Below are 19198 nucleotides of genomic sequence, written 5' to 3'. Positions count from 1 at the left end.
CCATGGTTGCCACACTTTCTTTTAATTTGACGAGGCTGTAACCTCCATGTGTTTTCATCTCCTAAAGAACCTCCAACAGCTTGAGCCTAATCAAAGAGTTTCTCTCCCTCCTTTGTGTCTGTGGAAAAGGAAATTCAATTAGCTTAATTGGCCTGGATATTATGCTCTGTAATGTGATGTAAGCATCAGTGTCGACAAACTTCACAGGGCACTTTGGAAGCACCTCGCTAATTAGAGCAATAACTTTAATCCAAATGTTTTACTTCGACATTCCGGATGATTCTAAATTGAAATCCAGGTAATTAGCTGAAAACCCACGAGCAGAGAGCTGCGCCCCTCCTCGGAAGCCGCTGACGGCAATGTATAATTGAAGCATTGGTTCATTCTCTTGTTCCATGTTTGACACATGACAACCAAAGTACCAAAATAGAAAATCCACTTTTTCCCCCTTCTGACAAGATGAAAGCCCATTGTGTTTTTAGAGCTGAACAAAGGATGGATTTGAAAAATGAATCTCATTTGAATGGGAAAATTAAACCCTGCAACCAAGGCTCCTGTTCGGGAGGTTTCCTCACCGGCACACAACTGGAAAGGACATTTTACAAGCAGAGACAACAAACTGAGGAAATGATTGCACTTTAGATCAATCATATATCATAGCTCAGCATGCTCTGCTGGTTAGGGTAATGGACAGAGAACAGGCTCTTTCTGGGAGCTCTGTGCCCTTGAGCTGCCTCCTGCAACACAGTGACTTCTAAATGGATAGAAAAGAAGAAAGTCTAAACTTTCTTCAGATATAAAGCTCAGCCTGATAAATAAACAGCATAGAAATACCAGTGGAAGAAAAAAAGACACCACACTCACAAGTAACACAATAAAACTGTATTACATTTGTGCTTAAAATTATTACAATTACAGTATTTACAAGCGTTGTCCTAAAAATAAACATCTCATGCTGGATGACACATAAAAAGAAATCATTGTACAATAGCAAGCAAAAATGAATATTTCTTTTATGTACACACACAATTTACAAATGAAAGAACTTTTTTTCCAGCTAAGAAATGTTGCTGAGCGCTCAGATGCTAAGATCTGTTCCTCTGAGGCAGAGCCCCATGCGGGCCGGGGCCCATGCGGGCCGGGGGCCCATGCGGGCTGGGCCCCATGCGGGCCGGGGGCCCATGCGGGCTGGGCCCCATGCGGGCCGGGGGCCCATGCGGGCTGGGCCCCATGCGGGCCGGGGGCCCATGCGGGCCGGGGGACCATGCGGGCCGGGCCCCATGCGGGCCGGGGGCCCATGCGGGCCGGGGGCCCATGCGGGCCGGGGGCCCCATGCGGGCCGGGGCCCCATGCGGGCCGGGGGCCCGAGGGGCCGGCCTGCCAGGTGCAGGTCCCTCAACCCAGAGCCGTGTGGAAGTCCCGCTGCCTCCGTCAACAGAAGAGTCATCAACATGTCAAACAATGGCACAAACGTTGGACAACGGGCAATGCACTGAATGCTTATCAAATAAATAGAGTACAAAAAGTAACCACCCCGACCATCATTAGTATTAATGATAACAACCAACAACCTGCCGCCGTGGGCCGGCCCTCCTTTCACTTTGACCAGTGTGAAAGGAAAGCTTTCAGAAATAGTGAGCCAAGAACACACAACCCTCTGAGGGCGGAGCCTCCGTCCAGACGGCTGAGGAGCGCTGACGCATGCTGACGTCCCCATGGCGACCGACACTCGTCCCCATGGTGACGGACTCTCGTACCCATGGTGACGGACAGTCAGCACAACCACCTGTTGGTCTCCAGGCGTTAGTCTGGTCCATAAGGTTTAGCTTTAACTGTTCATTTTGACCACTTGGAGGCAGTATAGCTGAAGCTTTTTGCAGGCCAATCAGAGCAGACAGTTTTGTTTTGTGGAGGAGGGGCTTAAAGAGACAAGCGCTAAACGGAGCGTTTCAGACATGACGATAACAATAACACATGTAAACATGTTGTAGGAGTTTCAGAGTGAAAGTATGAGCCTGAAAATGAGCTGAAGTCCACTTCCATGTCCTGGAAAGCTGCTTGATGAGGAACGCTCTTTTCACTGACGACCAACGGTTCAACTCACATGACTTTGTTCATGTTGTGCTCCCAGGAGAGCATGTGCTCCTCTGGTCTTTAGCGAGTCATCACCGATGACGGGAACACGACTTCATACTCACGGTCAATTTTAAAATCTTAAGCTTCTGTCCTGACGATATGGACCAGACCGAGCCGTGCAAGACTGCGAGATGTAGTAGACCTCAACACACACACACACACACACACACACACACACACACACACACACACACACACACACACACACGAACAGACACACAAACACGCGCACACACACACACACACACACACACACACACACGCACACACACACACACACTAGTCGTCAGCGTGAGTTTTGCCGCTCTTTCGTTTACATTCACTGTGTTTAAATCTGATATCATCCAGTAAAAGGTTGTTACCTTCACATGACATTGATTGACAATACCTCCGTGCATTTTAGATTCAAGTAGAAGTTGTCTGTCCTTGTCAGATAAGAACAGACAAGACCGCTCATGGGTGGGTTAATATATATCTGTTTTTTGTTTTCCATCAGCCGGGATCAGCCGCTGGGTACAAATGGCTGGGAGGAAAGAGGCGGCGTCCGTCACAAACACAGAAATGGCCAAACAGTTCTTCATTTTTTTCACACTTTGTTCCGTCGGTCGTGGGCTCCGGCCCCTCCCGCCCCGCGGGGCGTCTCTATGGCTATTCTGTCCAGCAGTGTCTCTCGCTCCTGGGATGCTTCTCATTAGTTATGTACATGTGGGGGACAGGAGCTGCACAGGAGGCGATAGTGCTGTTTGTTGTGCGATTGCAAGCTCTCCTTCAGGTCTCTCTCTTACTCCTCCTCCTCCCACTCCTCCTGCTCCTCCTCCTCTTCCTCCTGCTCCTCCTCCTCCGCTTCCTCCTCCTTGGCCTACGAGGGTCAGCGGACTTGGGGAGCGTAGCCCTCCTTCATCAGCCCCTCCTCGTAGTCTGTCTGGCACAGGATCATGTTGTTCTTCAGGAAGAACTTGTCTCCCACACAAAACCTGCACAACACAAAGACAGAGGGGGGTTACAGTTTACAAAAGCATCAAAGCAAGAAACTCATCATTAGCACGGAGCTGTAGGCTAGCAGGCGTAGCCAGCTGCTAGCTTCCCGACTATTGTGCAACCCCTCCCCCGCCCCCTTTCAGCTAAACCATATGCAGCCAAGGTTCTCCTCAGGAAACAGTCAACTCCATTACAGGGCGGTAGGGGGGATTATCTCTGTTCCAAGCCGGGGTTCCTTTCCACCTGCAGCTCTTACAGAAACCCCCACCGACCTCACAGCGGCCCGCCCCGCTCCAGCTGGTGGGGTGGGGGCTGTACAGTTACGCTTGACCTTTCAGCACAGTGCCAAGTGGAGATTATGTTGAACGCGTAAGAGCAGTAACTCTCCCTGTATTGTCCTGAGGGCTGCTTATCTCCCTCACTGTGCAGGTTAGACAAGGTCGGCAAGCAGCGGTGCCAGTGTTTACTGGAGGGGAGGGGGGGGCAGCAAGCCTCGCTCCCGTTTGACTTCCTTGGATGTAGAGGCTGCCGAGTTCAGTGCTGGGAGCTGCACGCACAGCTCGCTACCTGCCGAGCTCGGGCTCGTTGGCAGCATGTATTCAGGGCTGCAGGCAGAGCGAGCGCAAGATTCGTCGCATCCATTCGGGACCAATTAACAGGATCCAAACACACCGTGGGTGTTGGCACAAAGTACCGAAAAGTGTGTGGCTGTTTCTGGAAATGAATTTCAAAAGCTCTGAAGAAGAGCTGACGTGACTCACGTCATGAGCTGCTTGAACGGAGCGTTCCACTGACGTATGACATGACGTTACAGGGGACTCAGTACGTTTAGGGGACTAAGTATGCAAGAGGAGACTCAGTACATAGGAGACTCAGTACATAGGAGACTCAGTACATAGGAGACTCAGTACATAGGAGACTCAGTACATAGGAGACTCAGTACATAGGAGACTCAGTACATAGGAGACTCAGTACATAGGAGGAGACTCAGTACATAGGAGACTCAGTACATAGGAGACTCAGTACATAGGAGACTCAGTACATAGGAGACTCAGTACATAGGAGGAGACTCAGTACATAGGAGACTCAGTACATAGGAGGAGACTCAGTACATAGGAGACTCAGTACATAGGAGACTCAGTACATAGGAGACTCAGTACATAGGAGACTCAGTACATAGGAGACTCAGTACATAATCCTCTCATAGGAGAGGAGTTAGGAGGCTCTGTGGACAGAAGCAGACATTCCTGAGGTGTAGATCGTTTCCTCCTGTCCAGAGAGCTGAGGCTGGAGACGGGAGGAGCCGGTGCTTTCGTGTAAATAGGATGAATTATGGAATTGGATTGGAGTTCTTTCCTGAAGTGTACAAGATGACCCTCAAAGCTGCAGCAACTTTAAGTTCAGGGATGGTATCGACACTAGTACTCTTATCGATACTGCTTATCGCTTCTTTCTGACCATAATCTGAGAAAAAAATGATGAATGAATAACAGAATAAAATGTATTATCCCTGTATGTAAACACATAGTCTTTCTTCAGCAGCAACACAAGAAGTTCCACATGTTTCAAATCCATTCACAGCTGAACGAGTAATTATGACTGAACGGACTCTTGCACATGGACAGCGTGTGGTTGATGCCGGGACGCTTCACTACGAGCACCGCCTGGCATCGTGATGAAGCCGAGGGAGGCAGAGGTGTGTTTCATGTCGCCCTCATCCACTAATAAAAGCCTCCTGTTGAACTGACACATTCGCTCCTCACAATCTATCAGTCTGTCTTTTCTGAGGCCCCGCCCACTCCCACTTTAACATGACCTCCCTTTACTTTGTTATCATGACCCTCTCTCCATCGCAGTGCCCCCCCCCCCCCCCCCTCCCCTAGTCCTTGTCCTGGCCCTCCACTTATTTCACGAGGACAAATTGTTTCTGCTCGGTGAAATGTCAACAGCATATGTGACATCTGTGTACGACATCTATGAATGTGACATCTATTATGATGAGGATATTACACGAGGCCCCACACAGCCGTTTCTAATACAGGACCTTGTGTTGCTCCAGTATTTTCACTTTCTTAAAAACCATTGCATCTTTTATACAGCACTCTATGCTGACATATTGGTTTGGTGCAACTGGACTTTCAGTAAAAAATGGATTATCAGCTAGTTAAAGGAATTTTATACCTGAGGTATAAAGTTCTTTTATACCTGAGTTATCAAGCTCCTCTTCTGTGGAATAAGCTCCGACGTTCAGTCCGGGGGGCAGACACGCTCACCTCATTTAAGAGTAGACTTAAGACTTTCCTCTTTGACAGAGCTTATAGTTAGACCCCGATCTTTGATCCAGGAAGCTTTCTCTCAGAGGTTGGCCCCTCTTGATTCACGAGGGTATCCACGCTGTGAGTCAGTCAGAAGGCTTCCTCCTCTCCCTCCTCCCACTAGATATGCTGCTATAGGCCTAGACTGATGGGGGCATCTTAGGATACACTGAGCTCCTCCTCTCTTCTTCTTTCTCTTCTTTTTCTCTTCTCCCTTCGATTTTCTTCTCTTTCTTCTCTCCTTCTGGATAAGTTATTGTCTTTCACTGCACATTACTAACTCTACTGCCTTAAGGGAGCCTTTGTGCTTCCTTGCCTCAAGTTTCCATGGATCAGGGCTGTCTGGAGCTGGTCCTGCCTGCTACGATGGACTGTGGCTATCTGGATCCTGGTCCATGCCTACCACTTATTATATGAATATTTTCTGTCATATTCATGTAATGAGCTGTAACTCTGTCACGTTGTTCATTCTGGTCACATGACATCTGTTGCTTCTGTCCATCCTGGAGAGGATCCTCCTCTGTTGCTCTATGAAGCTTCTTCCTGTTTCCCTGTGAAAGGGTTTTACTGTCTTTATTGGGGAGTTGTTTCTGATCCGATGTGAGGTCCTGGGACAGGATGTCATGTGTACAGATTGTAAAGCAAATCTTGTATTTGTGATTTAGGGCTATACAAAATAAACTGAATTGAATTGAATTGAAAGTCTAACTGAACTACGGCTTGTGGATGACCAGCGCGCTGTAAGTACTGCCAATGCAGTCTGAGAAGAGCTTATTGATGCATGTTCTATACATGTTGTATGGTAGTTTTGTACGTTCATTCATATAAGACACAACCCGGATGTGTTTCTGTCTCGTGGGCGGGGCTTCAAGTGTCACTCACAGTGAAACAGGCCTCAGCCCGGCCTGTAGCCTCCCACTCCTCCTCAGTGTGTTCATTAGAAACACAGATATACACACTTTACATATTCACGTAGGAACTACTTCATTTGAAGCACCGAGATGTGAAGCAGTGTTCAGTTAGGTTTGAGATGTGTTGACAGACACATGGCATATGGTTTCATCCATTTCAAACCCATCAGTGAGCCCTGTGGAAGCATCTGCTTTCATGATCCTGTACTGATTTACTCAGGTTCAGGTTTTTCCTTTATTTTGCTGCCCATATGTTCCATACTACGTGTAAGTGTGTGAGCAGCTCGTAGGAGCTACAGCTCATCCTTCATTAAAGGTCCCCTGAACACCACATCTGTTAGTATCTACACAATCATATCATGGTTTTATCTCTACAGTCAGGCAGCTTCTCTTCCCCTGTCCCCGCTCTGCCTTCACTTCCCTCCTTCCTCTACTTGGAGGTGACTGTGACTAATGAGTCTTTAGAGACCTCTTCTTGTAGGAGGAAGAGAAAGAATGGCTTCCACAGGCACACACTTAAAAGATGTATTGCGATGCCAGCCATTTGCCTCGGAGGCCCGTGTTAACTAGAGTATCCACTTTCCACTCAAATGAAGAAACAGAGAGATTGTCAAAGAGAGAAAATAGTCTCAACTGCCCCAAATCTAATTACTGTTGGGATGCATACAGGTTCAGAAACACTTGGCCCGCTGACACTCATTCCTAGTTGTAACAGCATGTTGTGAATCTTCTCTGGCAGATCGCTGCAGTCAGACCAGACACGCTGAAGATGAGGAGTGGGATGGATCACTGCAGGAGAGGCCGCGTGTTCGTCTGGATAGGACTGTACTTTCTGTGCTAAACATCTGTTTTCTGTTTGTTAATCAAACGATGTGGCCACCATCAGTTTAGTACGACCCCGCCCGAATTTTCCTGAAATAAATATCAAAATGGTTCTGATTAATATTTAAATATTCAATCATCAAACATGAGTTCCCGTATGAACTACAGACCCTGGTGATAACACACGAGGGGGTTCAACCATTTTGTCTCTCCTACATGGGTTTAAAATAAACAGAAAATAATAAATGGATGATGAATGCTGAACGCTACGTTACCATAGCAGCCGAGTTTTAACAGTTAGAAAAAACGACTAACAAACACGCTCCTCGTGTTGATGTTGTAGGCCAGGTTTTTTATTCATTATTATTGTTGGATGCTTTCCACTGGACTCTATCACACGTTATCTAACCGTGGTTCTGTGGTTGGTGACGTTGTTTAAGTTGATGGAACAAGGAGGCATTGAGATGTTGGGCATGGAGACATTGGGCATGGAGACGTTGGGCATGGAGACATTGGGCATGGAGACATTGTGCATGGAGACATTGTGCATGGAGACGTTGGGCATGGAGACATTGTGCATGGAGACATTGGGCATGGAGACGTTGGGCATGGAGACATTGGGCATGGAGACATTGTGCATGGAGACGTTGGGCATGGAGACATTGGGCATGGAGACATTGTGCATGGAGACGTTGGGCATGGAGACGTTGGGCATGGAGACATTGTGCATGGAGACGTTGGGCATGGAGACATTGGGCATGGAGACATTGTGCATGGAGACGTTGGGCATGGAGACGTTGGGCATGGAGACATTGTGCATGGAGACATTGTGCATGGAGACATTGGGCATGGAGACATTGTGCATGGAGACATTGGGCATGGAGATATTGTGCATGGAGACATAGGGCATGGAGACGTTGGGCATGGAGACGTTGTGCATGGAGACATTGGGCATGGAGACGTTGGGCATGGAGACGTTGGGCATGGAGACGTTGTGCATGGAGACATTGGGCATGGAGACGTTGGGCATGGAGACATTGGGCATGGAGACATTGGGCATGGAGACATTGTGCATGGAGACATAGGGCATGGAGACATTGTGCATGGAGACATTGGGCATGGAGACGTTGGGCATGGAGACGTTGGGCATGGAGACATTGGGCATGGAGACGTTGGGCATGGAGACATTGGGCATGGAGACATTGTGCATGGAGACATAGGGCATGGAGACATTGTGCATGGAGACATTGGGCATGGAGACGTTGGGCATGGAGACGTTGTGCATGGAGACATTGGGCATGGAGACGTTGTGCATGGAGACGTTGGGCATGGAGACATTGGGCATGGAGACGTTGGGCATGGAGACGTTGGACATGGAGACATTGGGCATGGAGACATTGTGCTCTCTGGTGCATTTTAAATGCTGCCTCACATTTGCATGAATCATAAAAGCTCTTCTAAATGCACTCACCCTTTACATCTCTGGAAAGAACAGCCCGTAAAACGTGCACATAGTCGCCCCATTATGACGAGACCTTGAGGGGCGAGAGCTCTGATGCTGACACAGTTTTTTCAAAAAGCTCAAAGTATCTGTACTGATTAATGGTTGAGGCCCTTTTCTATCGTCTCCATGAGCTGAGTGAAACTGACATTTATTTGTAAAGAAATGTGTCATTTTTACTTGAAATTGTGCCGGATTAGGCGGGGAAATTGTGTTCTCTAGTAGGCTGGCTGCTCAGGCTCTGAGTTCTCAACACCAATCATACACAAAGTGACAACTGTGTCCCTTAATGGCTATTAGGTCGCTGTCTAACAAGCCTAACTCGTGACATACACGGCACCAGTGGCTGAGCTTAGCTGTGCTGAACCCAATTGGTGTCAGTCTCTCCTTGCAGGGCTCCAGTGTGGAGCATCCTCCCTTATCAGCAGTGACCTTCCCCTGCACTGTCACCCATCCCGCTCCCCTCTACTCTAACCTTCCTTCAGCCTCCCTAGACTGTGGCCTCCAGCTCATCAGGGGGAAATTGGGCCAGTGCTGGCTAGATGATGAGGCTGGACGACAGCCCCATCGATTAGCTGTCCCCCAGGGCTGATCTGTGGCTAACTGCTTGCTGGATGGAGTCTCATATCTCTGTCCTTATTCCCAACACTCCCACCCTCGCCAACAGACCCTTCTCCTTTCAGAACCAGCCCCCCTGTCCTTTTGGCTCCCAAACCACGGTGGTGCTTCAATTCCACCAGCTCAGGTAGGAAAAATAACTGGTCTGGCTTCTGGGAAGGTCACGCCGCTAGATTTATGTTCAGTTTACCCGAGTAAGGCCACATCGGGTGCAGACATGAGCAATCAGAGCCAATGGAGGATCCTATATTTTCACTGATAGACCAGGGACAGGAGCTATTCACTCCCTCAGCGGGATACAGACCGAAGAGAGGGGTCGGGGGTGGGGATGGACTTTTGCTCTTTGGCAGATAAACCAGTAAGATAACTGGTGAGGCTTTTCCATTTATCTTATTCTGAAGCAGGTTCTGCTCTCAATGCTTCTTTCATTGGAAGCAAAAGATTGCTGCCAATTTGATGGCAGTGATGACAAAGAAGAAGGAAGCGGTTGCGGGTCATGATCGTGTTCACGCTCAGGTCTGCCTGTCTGGCACAAACTAGCCTTCAACTTAAGCAAGGCCCCTGATAGCTTAGGGAGGACCAGTGGAGTCCTGCAGGGAGCCTGTGATGAAATCTGAATAATCACTGTGGGATCCAGTTGGGGTCCACCTACAAAGCCACAGCATGGACAGATGCAAGAGTGAGTAGTTGTGTGTGTGTGTGTGTGTGTGTGTGTGTGTGTGGAGGGGGTGCATGTTCCCACTTAATTGTAGCGACCCAGCCTTCAAACAGCAACACGGCTGACCTGCAGGAGCGACGGATAATTACACGCGTGACCCCGGCTGACCTCGGGATCGCCTGCTCTGTTTATCAGATTTCACATTTTCTGATGATGTTCCACAGAGAAATCTCTGGGCCATTTGTGAGATGGATCAGATTGCTTCATTGAAGGGCCGGGCGGGGGGGGCGGCTTTCATGTTTGTTTGAGGCTGGGAAACCAGAGGGGACGGAGCGGGTGTGGATGAACCAGGCGGCAGATCGGCACGCCAGACAAAGACCAGAAGCCCATTTCCAGGCAACGAGACGCTGAGAAACTATTCAGGAAATCTTAAGTGAGATCTCCTGATAGATCTCAGGCTGAGGCTGGGAACATTTGTAAAAGGTCATTCTGTTTATCTGGATATAAATGTTGAGAGACTCGCTCATGTTAGACTTAGTTAGTGATGTTGCGGTCATCGCATTAAAGGGGAAGTTTCCCCAAAGACACATTGCTCCTCTCATCTGTCGCGCTATTCATCATTCTGGATTGCTTTGGTCTGAGGTGAAGAGGGCTTGAGATGCCGGCTTAGGAGCCGATCGCACCAGACGCGACTCTAAAAAACCTGTCGCTAGCAAAACCATTGACTCCCTGTTGACTCCCTGTGGTACGCCGCCTTTCATGCGCGCTTTTTAAACGCGTTTTTCTAGCCTTTTTTTTTTTGCGCGTTTAAAAGTTAAAATATTCTAAACGTTTAAGCGTGCAGCTCATCACTGTCACACTCGGCCGCCCGCCGCATTTTTTTAGAAACTGACCAGCGCGTTTTTGTCGAGGCGTTTTTTTAGCGGCTCCGCTTTGAAAAGTCGCGTCCTGTGTGATTAGAGACGTCGCCTTCTCTCCATACCGATGGAAGTAGATGGCACTGGCCTCAAAATATGAATATTAATCTGACATGTTTTTGGTGAACACTTGTTCTGAGGTCATACAGCGAGCCGGCTGCTCTCCTCCAGCATGAGCTATAAAACATGGTAGGCTGTGATTCAAGATATTCCATGACATCACCCGACCAGCAGCAGCCACACACGCTGCTGCTGGTCGGGTCAGACACGAGGCCGCAGGAACGAGAGGTCAACGAGGTTCATCTGGGACGCCACTCGCATATTTAATTGAACCCAAACCAAAAGAAAGATGGTGGTGTCGTTTGATAGAAAGAAGCACAAAGCTCTGTGGATCATCCTGAGTAACCGGCTCACGGTTTCTGTTGATTTTTATCAATTGTATTTTCAGGTGCTTTGAGCAAACTCCTCAGTTTCTTGGCTCCTCTCAGAAGACGTCTCTGACGCTCTGCAGCTCACACCACAATGATGGACATGACAGAGAGCACTCCAGGACAGAGGAACGGGGTTTAGCTTGAATTTCTCTGTTTGTCCCCCAATCTAGAGAAACAAAATGGAAAATAAAAAGTCAGAGCTGAGGAACAGCTTCAATTAAAGCCGCTGCCACGCCATAAATCTTGGCCGGGCCGGTGAAACCGTGACGGGCGTCTGAGCGGACCGTGTGAAACACACTGACGTCGATTTTATTCAACAGTTCATCAACTGGCCTAATGTAAAAAGAAGGATTTGCTGGCGCTGTAATGTGTTGTAACGTGTGGGAGCAGAGCTGCCGGCCTGGTCCTGATGAAGATTAGCTGACTTCTTCCATTAGGAGAGGCTGTCTGGTGCAGCCGGCAAGACAATAACCCGCTGCTAATTGTGCGTAACGCGGTGCTCTCCCTTTCGCGAGCGCAAGGTGTCTGGCTCGTGTGTGTGTGTGTGTGTGTGTGTGTGTGTGTGTGTGTGTTTCTATCCGTCTGCAACAGAGCCATGTTTGGGACCAGAGGAGAGAGACACAGGACCCTTCCTGACCTCCCCGAGCTTTTCCATTTGTGTTGTGGATGCGTAACCTTCAAAGAGCCTTTGAGAACATTCTGGTTTGTTCATTAGCTCCGAGAAGATTTTCCATCAGCGTTCCATCAGTGAAACGCGGCAGCCTGAATTCTTTGAGGCGCTCCTGTTTGCACAATGCTGCTGAAGGATGCAGAGGAATGCTTCACAGCGGCTGAGACGCACAAGGCGCTCAGCAGAGTTTGTGGCGTGTAGAATCATTTAAGGGGAAAAGCAGTGTGTTATTCCACCAACCAATCATTTCACTGTTCACATGCACATCTACTAGCAGCACTTCCTCATTTGTTTTCTCCTTCTCCGACTCCTCAGACATCGGTGGCCCGATGCTGCACCGATGCGCTCCAGCTACGCCAGACAGGGTGTCGGGTGTCAGGGACAGACACACAACCAATAACTATGAACTCAGATACTGAATATTATGGGACAAGGTGGGACATCTTTTAGGGCTGTTGTATTGGGTTGTAATAAATTATAACAATGGACATATTAAAGCCATTGTACGTTATCAGAGAGGTTCAGTAAGTAACGCTGGCTTTTATTACTGCCTCCATCTCTGCCGCTGTGTCCGAACATCTGTGGCCACTTCCTGTCTACAGGATGCAGGAGGAGCCCAGTAATGAAGACTGATGTGGAGCATATGTATGGACATGTAAGTGCACTTGTCGCTCCAGGCGGACAGCGCTCAGCAGCAGTGGAGGATGTAATCACTGCTGCAGCTCCAGCAGGTGTCCCCAAGGCCCAGGTTGTCTTCTCGGCCACTGGTTAGAGTGATGAATCTACAATGTGGGATCTTTTTTTAAACTTTCAGCAGCTGCAGACTCTCTTCCCTGACCGGCCGGCGGCCCAGACGCAGGTACGGGGAGCAGGCCTGCGGTCCAATCACTCACCTCTGATTGCAGAGCTGGCACGCGAAGCAGTCCAGGTGGTAGACGTTCTCTTTGGCCCTCATGACCATCTCGAAGGCTGGGATGAGCTTGCTGCAGGCGGCGCAGTTCCCCGTGACGCCAAACAACCTGTAGCACAAAGACACCAAGAAGACAGGATGTTAGTCATTCCCCCAAAACCTCAGCACACAGCAGGAAGTCTGGGAGGTGACTTTGTTTGGCTTCTTAATTTCATATTCACCGGTCTGGTTTCTTTGCTTCATGGACAAACTACTGGCTGTATTTTGATGAAGCCTGTTTAAAGGAGGCAGCACGGGCCTTGACTCCTTTGCAGTCAGATAAACATCATGGGGTGGATACACACTTTATGTTAGCGGCGGGCTGCCAGGGATGCTGCAGAACGTTGTTTTGCGGGTGCGCTGCGATCAGCTATCAGCTTTTTCATGCTCCGCGAAAAAGCTTGAAATAAACGCTGTCATGTGATTTGTCAGTCCATTGGTTTAAATTAAAACCATTGAAAAGTAGAAGGGCAGCGAAGAGAGCAGACTTCCTCCAAGGCCGTATGTTCTATCTCACAATGTGAAATACAGTGAAAAGTAAAGTGTGCTGAACAATGCAACGGGCTCTTTGTAACGGGCCCTTCCACCAAGTGTCATGCAAAGAGGCCAGCAGTGTTTTCATAAGTCTGGAGACAAAAAGACAACAAAACAAAACCAAAGACATGAGATTCCACTTTTCATAAATCTTCTGGGGATCAACAGTTAAACACCATTGTCCCAATGGACAAAACCAGTCCACCATGTGTGCTCTAGACTCCGCCCCTCGCTGTGTATTGCATCCCATTAGCAGCAGAAACGCTGGGAACAGAATCACAAGAGCCCGACAGCTTGTGCTGCTTCCCGCCGCCTCTGACGAGCGGAGTGACAGCTGTCAAGGAGATGGCGGTAAACACACAACATGAGCTGCTGAGACAGAGAGGGTCTGAATCCGGCACCAAAACAGGTTGGACCCAGCAGAGAGCAGCTCCTGCTGGAGGATAGATGGGCCCGGCTCGCCCTGCTGCCCAGGGAGGACCCTATTATTTCTGCTGCTGCTCCGGGGACATTAATGTGAGTATTCATTAGGGATTCAGGGCTGTTACTACACAGCGACCTAGACCAGACTAGCAAGGGAAAGAAAATCTGATAACGAAATCATATAACAAAATAACCTATTAGGCAGACTTCTTCAGGCACTTTTAGCCGTCGTTGTTAAAATGATAAAACGGCATGCCACTCTCACAGTCTGTAAGAGATCGCAATCTGATAAATGATCTCAGGGCTCGGGATATGCAGGGTTGTTTATTAACCTTCAGAAAGTATGTTTCCCTGAGGCAAAGGAAGCAGATAGATTGTGCCCTCATGAATATCTACAGAATTAAGAGCCACTGTCAACACACCTTGAGACAATGAAGGATATCTCTCGTAACATGGGAGGTGGGAGAAAACAAAGAGGGCCAATTGCATGGATTAGTGCTGACTTAATTAAAAGAATTATGCCTTTTCCTTTGAGCAATCTAAATTTAGATACATTTGTGGTATCTCTTGTCCTTTCTCCTTTCTGCACAAATGTGCATTGCCGGAAGGCCTTCACATGAAATAGATATTTCATCTGTTTCTCTACTAACAAAGCTGAGTAATTGATCTAAAAAAAACTTTAAAAAAGAAGAAGAAATGATAGATTTAGTCCAAGATAATGAGCCAGAGTGTTTGAGCAAAACAGCAGCACTTTGTACGGCAGCGTACGACTCAAAGAGTCTCAATGCGGCCGCCTCTCAGTGTCCTTGTCTTCCAGTAATCTGAGTCATTTTCAGATAGCATGCACTCAAGGCTCTGTATTATAAATGATGGAAGGTATTTGTGTAAAAAAGGGATGTTTTAAGCTTTTTGCCTGCCAGCTTGAATCAAAACAGTCCTGTTTCACTGTTCGCCGTGTCTGTCCTCGCTTTTGTCTCATCTCTTGCAAACTTAAGGTGGTGGCTGAAAAGGACCGTCACACTACTTTGCTCTCAGAAATACTGGCTGCAGATCCTTTTATCTGGGAATATCCAGTGTTTGTGTGTTGCTGAGATACATGGTGGACAGGAATAATCCCTTATTAGTCCCTCGGTGAGGAAATGCATTCTCTGCATTTGACCCATCCTTAGTGATTACGGAGCAGTGGGCTGACCTGTGAAGCGCCCGGGAGCAACCGGGGGTTCAGGGTCTTGTTCAGGGACACTTCCACATGGGGACTAGGGAGACCAGGGATCCAACAGATACCTTATGGTTACAGGACAAACACTTGTCTCATGAGCTACAGATAGGTAGGTAGATAGATAGATGGATAGATAGATAGATAGATGGATGGATAGATGGATAGATGGATGGATGGATGGATGGATGGATGGATAGATGGATGGATGGATAGATGGATAGATAGATAGATAGATGGATGGATGGATGGATGGATGATGGATGGATGGATGGATGGATAGATCAGTCCAACTGCATTTCCTGCATAGGTAGTATCCTACAGAGGTAATGTCCTACAGACATAGTGTCCGATAGAGGTAGTATCCTACAGAAGTAGTATCCTTCATAGGTAGTATCTTACAGAGGTAGTATTCTACAGAGGTAGTATCCTTCATAGGTAGTATCTTACAGAGGTAGTATCCTACAGAAGTAGTATCCTTCATAGGTAGTATCTTACAGAGGTAGTATTCTACAGAGGTAGTATCCTTCATAGGTAGTATCTTACAGAGGTAGTATCCTACAGAAGTAGTATTCTTCATAGGTAGTATCTTACAGAGGTCGTATCCTACGGAGGTCGTTGCATTAGGCAATACTCTTGCCTCCAGAGTGGACACCAACATTCAAGTTGAGGTTATTGGACAATGAAAAAATTAAATTCTATAGCTGAGAACATTTTTCAGCCAATTGACACATTGATTTTTCTTATTAAGGAAATGGAATCAATCTAAAAGACCCCCTCAATAAGATAAAATTGAATATAAATGAATAAATAAAAACATCCAAAGCCCCCCGGGTTCCCAAACCCAACATCTAAACTTCTGGCTGCTTCTCATCCACTTTTGTTTTTGCTGCATAATTTATTCTCTACCTTCTTGCGCTACTCACCAATACTGTAAATGATTAAACACCGCCTTATGGGAACAATACATACATGCATTACATTCACTCAAATCTTCAATCATTTTTAGTGCCTGAAGTGAAGCGGCTGATACCGTCTTCAGAGATTTAACCAAACTGTATCTGTGGCAGCGCCAGCACGGAGCCAGCCGGCTCGCTGGGCTCTTGTGTGGCAAGCACTCCTCAAACCGGCAGCGCACTGGAAGCCCCGGCTCGCCCTGTGGGGAGGGAAGATGGATGGAGCGTACCTGCCACTCGTCTTTTGCCGCTCCGCCAGTTTGATGCCACAGACGCTAATGGCTCTCAAGGGAGGAGGCAAATTAAGCGTGGTTTGGTTGCAATGAATTCAAAAGCCCAGACTCCAACACAATCAGAGGATGACGGTTTAGAGGCTTCGTGCCTGGGACGCCAGAGCCTTCAGCAATGGATTATAATATTATAGTTGGTAATAAATATATACATTTCGAATGCATCTCTCTGAGGCTTACAACAGGAGAGCTGTCTGCCATATCTGAAGGGCTTATAACTGTGTCTGCTTAAAAAAAGAGAGAAAGAAAACAGAATAACATATGTAGCGGGCTTGACATACACTTTATATCCATGGCTGACAAGACACCATGTATATTTAAAGAGGTTCAGGATACAACATGAAATAAAAATGTATGCTTTGCTCAAATCTGAATTTGAAAGAGAATCGAGGCAGTCGATGCCCAATACCTTGTTTCAGTCAAAAGGCATTCACTATGCATTACAGCCTGGTACGGCTCAGTGGTACCTATTTGATGAGAGAAAAACAGACACCAATTAAATTATTCCACAAGGCTTTAGCCCAGTGGACCCCAAAACCCAATCTGAGTGTGCAATGGGCGGGCCCATTGTGGAGTATGCGGGAGTGGTGTCATGCCAATGCTTCTTCAAGCTTAATCCCAAATACAATGGCCGCCCAATTACTGGGGTCTAGGGAGTAAAATGCATAATGCTGCAAAATATACATGGAGCCACAGATACTGCATGAAGGCATGCTGTCGGATGGTAAAGTGATTACATATTTTGAATTGAAGAACTAGTCCCAATGAATGTGTTGTGGATTAATCCGTGCGGAGCGACCATAGTCAGGTTTCCATCCAAATGTATCGCAAAGTTTAATAGAACTTTGAGGAAATCTGCTGAAGAATATGTCAAAGGAAGACCTATTTCCATCTGCAACCGCTATGCCATTAAGTAGTACGTGGTTCCATTCCTCAAGTGGGAAAATTATTATAGATTGCAGAAGAGCAATCAACCATCAACATGGTGATGAAATAAAAAAGCCCCAATCGACAAATCAAACGGTGAAACACAATGAAGAGACCCCTGAGGAGAAATGGAGGAAAACTATTTGGAGAGCTCAATGGAATTAGGACATTATGACATTTTACAAGTTGAAGGCGCATACGATAGGTTTCTGAGGAGAGACGTTGCTTTGAGCATGTAACATACATTTGATCAACTGAGATCGAGAGATGTCTGAAAACCTGAACAAACCAAACCAAAACTAGACGAAAGAGAGAAAATATGCTTTTGTGGGATTTGGATGAACCGACCCAGTTGTTGAACGCTGCCTTCTGAACCAACTTTGGTCCAGATGATCAATCAACTCCTCCATCATTCACCTGACGGTATTCTTGTACCATCGAGGGCAATTATTTTGGCGGGGTTAATCCCTTTTTGAGAGCCGGTGGGGGGGGGGGGGGGGCTGATTGCACGAGTCGCACCATTCGCCGTTTGAAATTCTGGCGATGCCTTTTCTGACTCCCCCCACTCTCACACACACACACACACACACACACACACACACACACACACACACACACACACACACACACATACACTCCATCCTCCCTCAGCCCCCACCTTTTCCATCCCTCCCACCACTTCAATTGCTCCAGCCTCGGCATGCATTCATCAGCTGCCGGATTAGAATTTGTTTCCTCACAAACCATTGATCATCGGCCTATTACTAGGCAAATGACAGTTAATTACCCACTACATTAACCACCGGGACCCGGGGACCGACTACCTGTGCCATCAGTCAACATGATGAATGTGGCAAGTTCAGTAATGCACGGCCGTTCCCTCGTCCGCCTGCCACGCGCAGAACAACCCCTGGATCTTACTTCCAGGCAACCAGGGAAAATCTATGGCAATCTGCATAATCACAGGCTCAGGGTTAATAACAGACAAATGACTCGTTGCATCTCAACACAGGCCTTCATAATGGGACCGTGCTACGTCCATTTGATGATCCACCCTGGCTGGAGCCCCTCACTTGTAATGTAACCACAGTGAAGCTAGTGTTTGGAATCCGTCCATAAACAAGGGACAAGAGAGGCATGAAGCAGTTGACATCAATGCTTCATCTCCTGAAAATCTAGAAACAGAAAGGTGGGTCTGCAGATATCTGAGGGCCTGATCTGAGGGGAGACAGTTAAGGGTGGCAGATATAATCACACTGGTGCATTCCTCAATTTGGTCTTCCCTCGCACGTGTGATTGTCAATGATTAAACAACTCTGGGGGCAAAATTATTTCAATTACCACGGGCATGACCTGGGAATTGTCCCTGGGATAAGATTTTCCTCCTTGAGTGCCCCGACTTGCCTGGCTGCCGGCTCTATCAGTTTTCATCTGCACCTGGACTCTGATATCCTAATGATGAATTATGGCCTGCTTTCTGAGAGACTGCCGACCATACAGAGGAACATTCCCCTGAACTGTCGGCCTGAAGAGCAGCTGCAGAGCGCTACCTAATTAGCTCCTGTAGGAAACTCCTCGAAAAGGTCGAAAAACACTTGTCATTCCAAATTCCACCCATCCACGCTTCTGTGAAACGCTAAGAAGAAGAAATAAACTACTGGTGGCAGTCCTGTCCTCAGTTACTGTCCTCACATTACCAAATAAACCTCCCCTGCCTTTAAAAGATGATCTCTAATCTCTGCACTGCCACCAAACAAGAAACAACTCTTTAAACAAAGAGGGAAAAGCATGCTTCAAACTAAGTAGCAGGAACAGGCTCCAGCACAGCTTGTTGGCAGCGCTGTGTTTGGGTCCATTTTGAAGAGGGTGTAATGAAAGATTTGGAGCCCCGCAGGGGCCAGATGTGCAGTTGGATTGGCAGTCCCTGCGCCAACCCACCTGCAATC

General features: G+C 47.6%; 1 protein-coding gene across 3 annotated transcripts in view; it reads right to left on the bottom strand.

The window, feature by feature from the left end:
• Positions 1-1238: 1238 nt before the first annotated feature.
• Positions 1239-19198, bottom strand: part of lmo3 (LIM domain only 3) — a 45897-nt gene continuing 27937 nt past the window's right edge. For all 3 annotated transcript variants that reach the window (XM_068586757.1, XM_068586756.1, XM_068586758.1), the window contains exons 3-4: positions 12851-12976; positions 1239-3110 (exon numbers count right to left, since the gene is read on the bottom strand). In XM_068586757.1, the coding sequence (XP_068442858.1) occupies positions 3005-3110; positions 12851-12976 (232 nt within the window). In that variant the 3' untranslated portion in view covers positions 1239-3004. The remainder of the gene's footprint in view (positions 3111-12850; positions 12977-19198) is intronic.

This window comes from Clinocottus analis, unplaced genomic scaffold (genome assembly GCF_023055335.1).
Source record: "Clinocottus analis isolate CAN_PGR_092001 unplaced genomic scaffold, fCliAna1.0.p SCAF_20, whole genome shotgun sequence".
Taxonomy (NCBI): domain Eukaryota; kingdom Metazoa; phylum Chordata; class Actinopteri; order Perciformes; family Cottidae; genus Clinocottus; species Clinocottus analis.
This window is presented reverse-complemented; position numbering and strand designations above follow the sequence as displayed.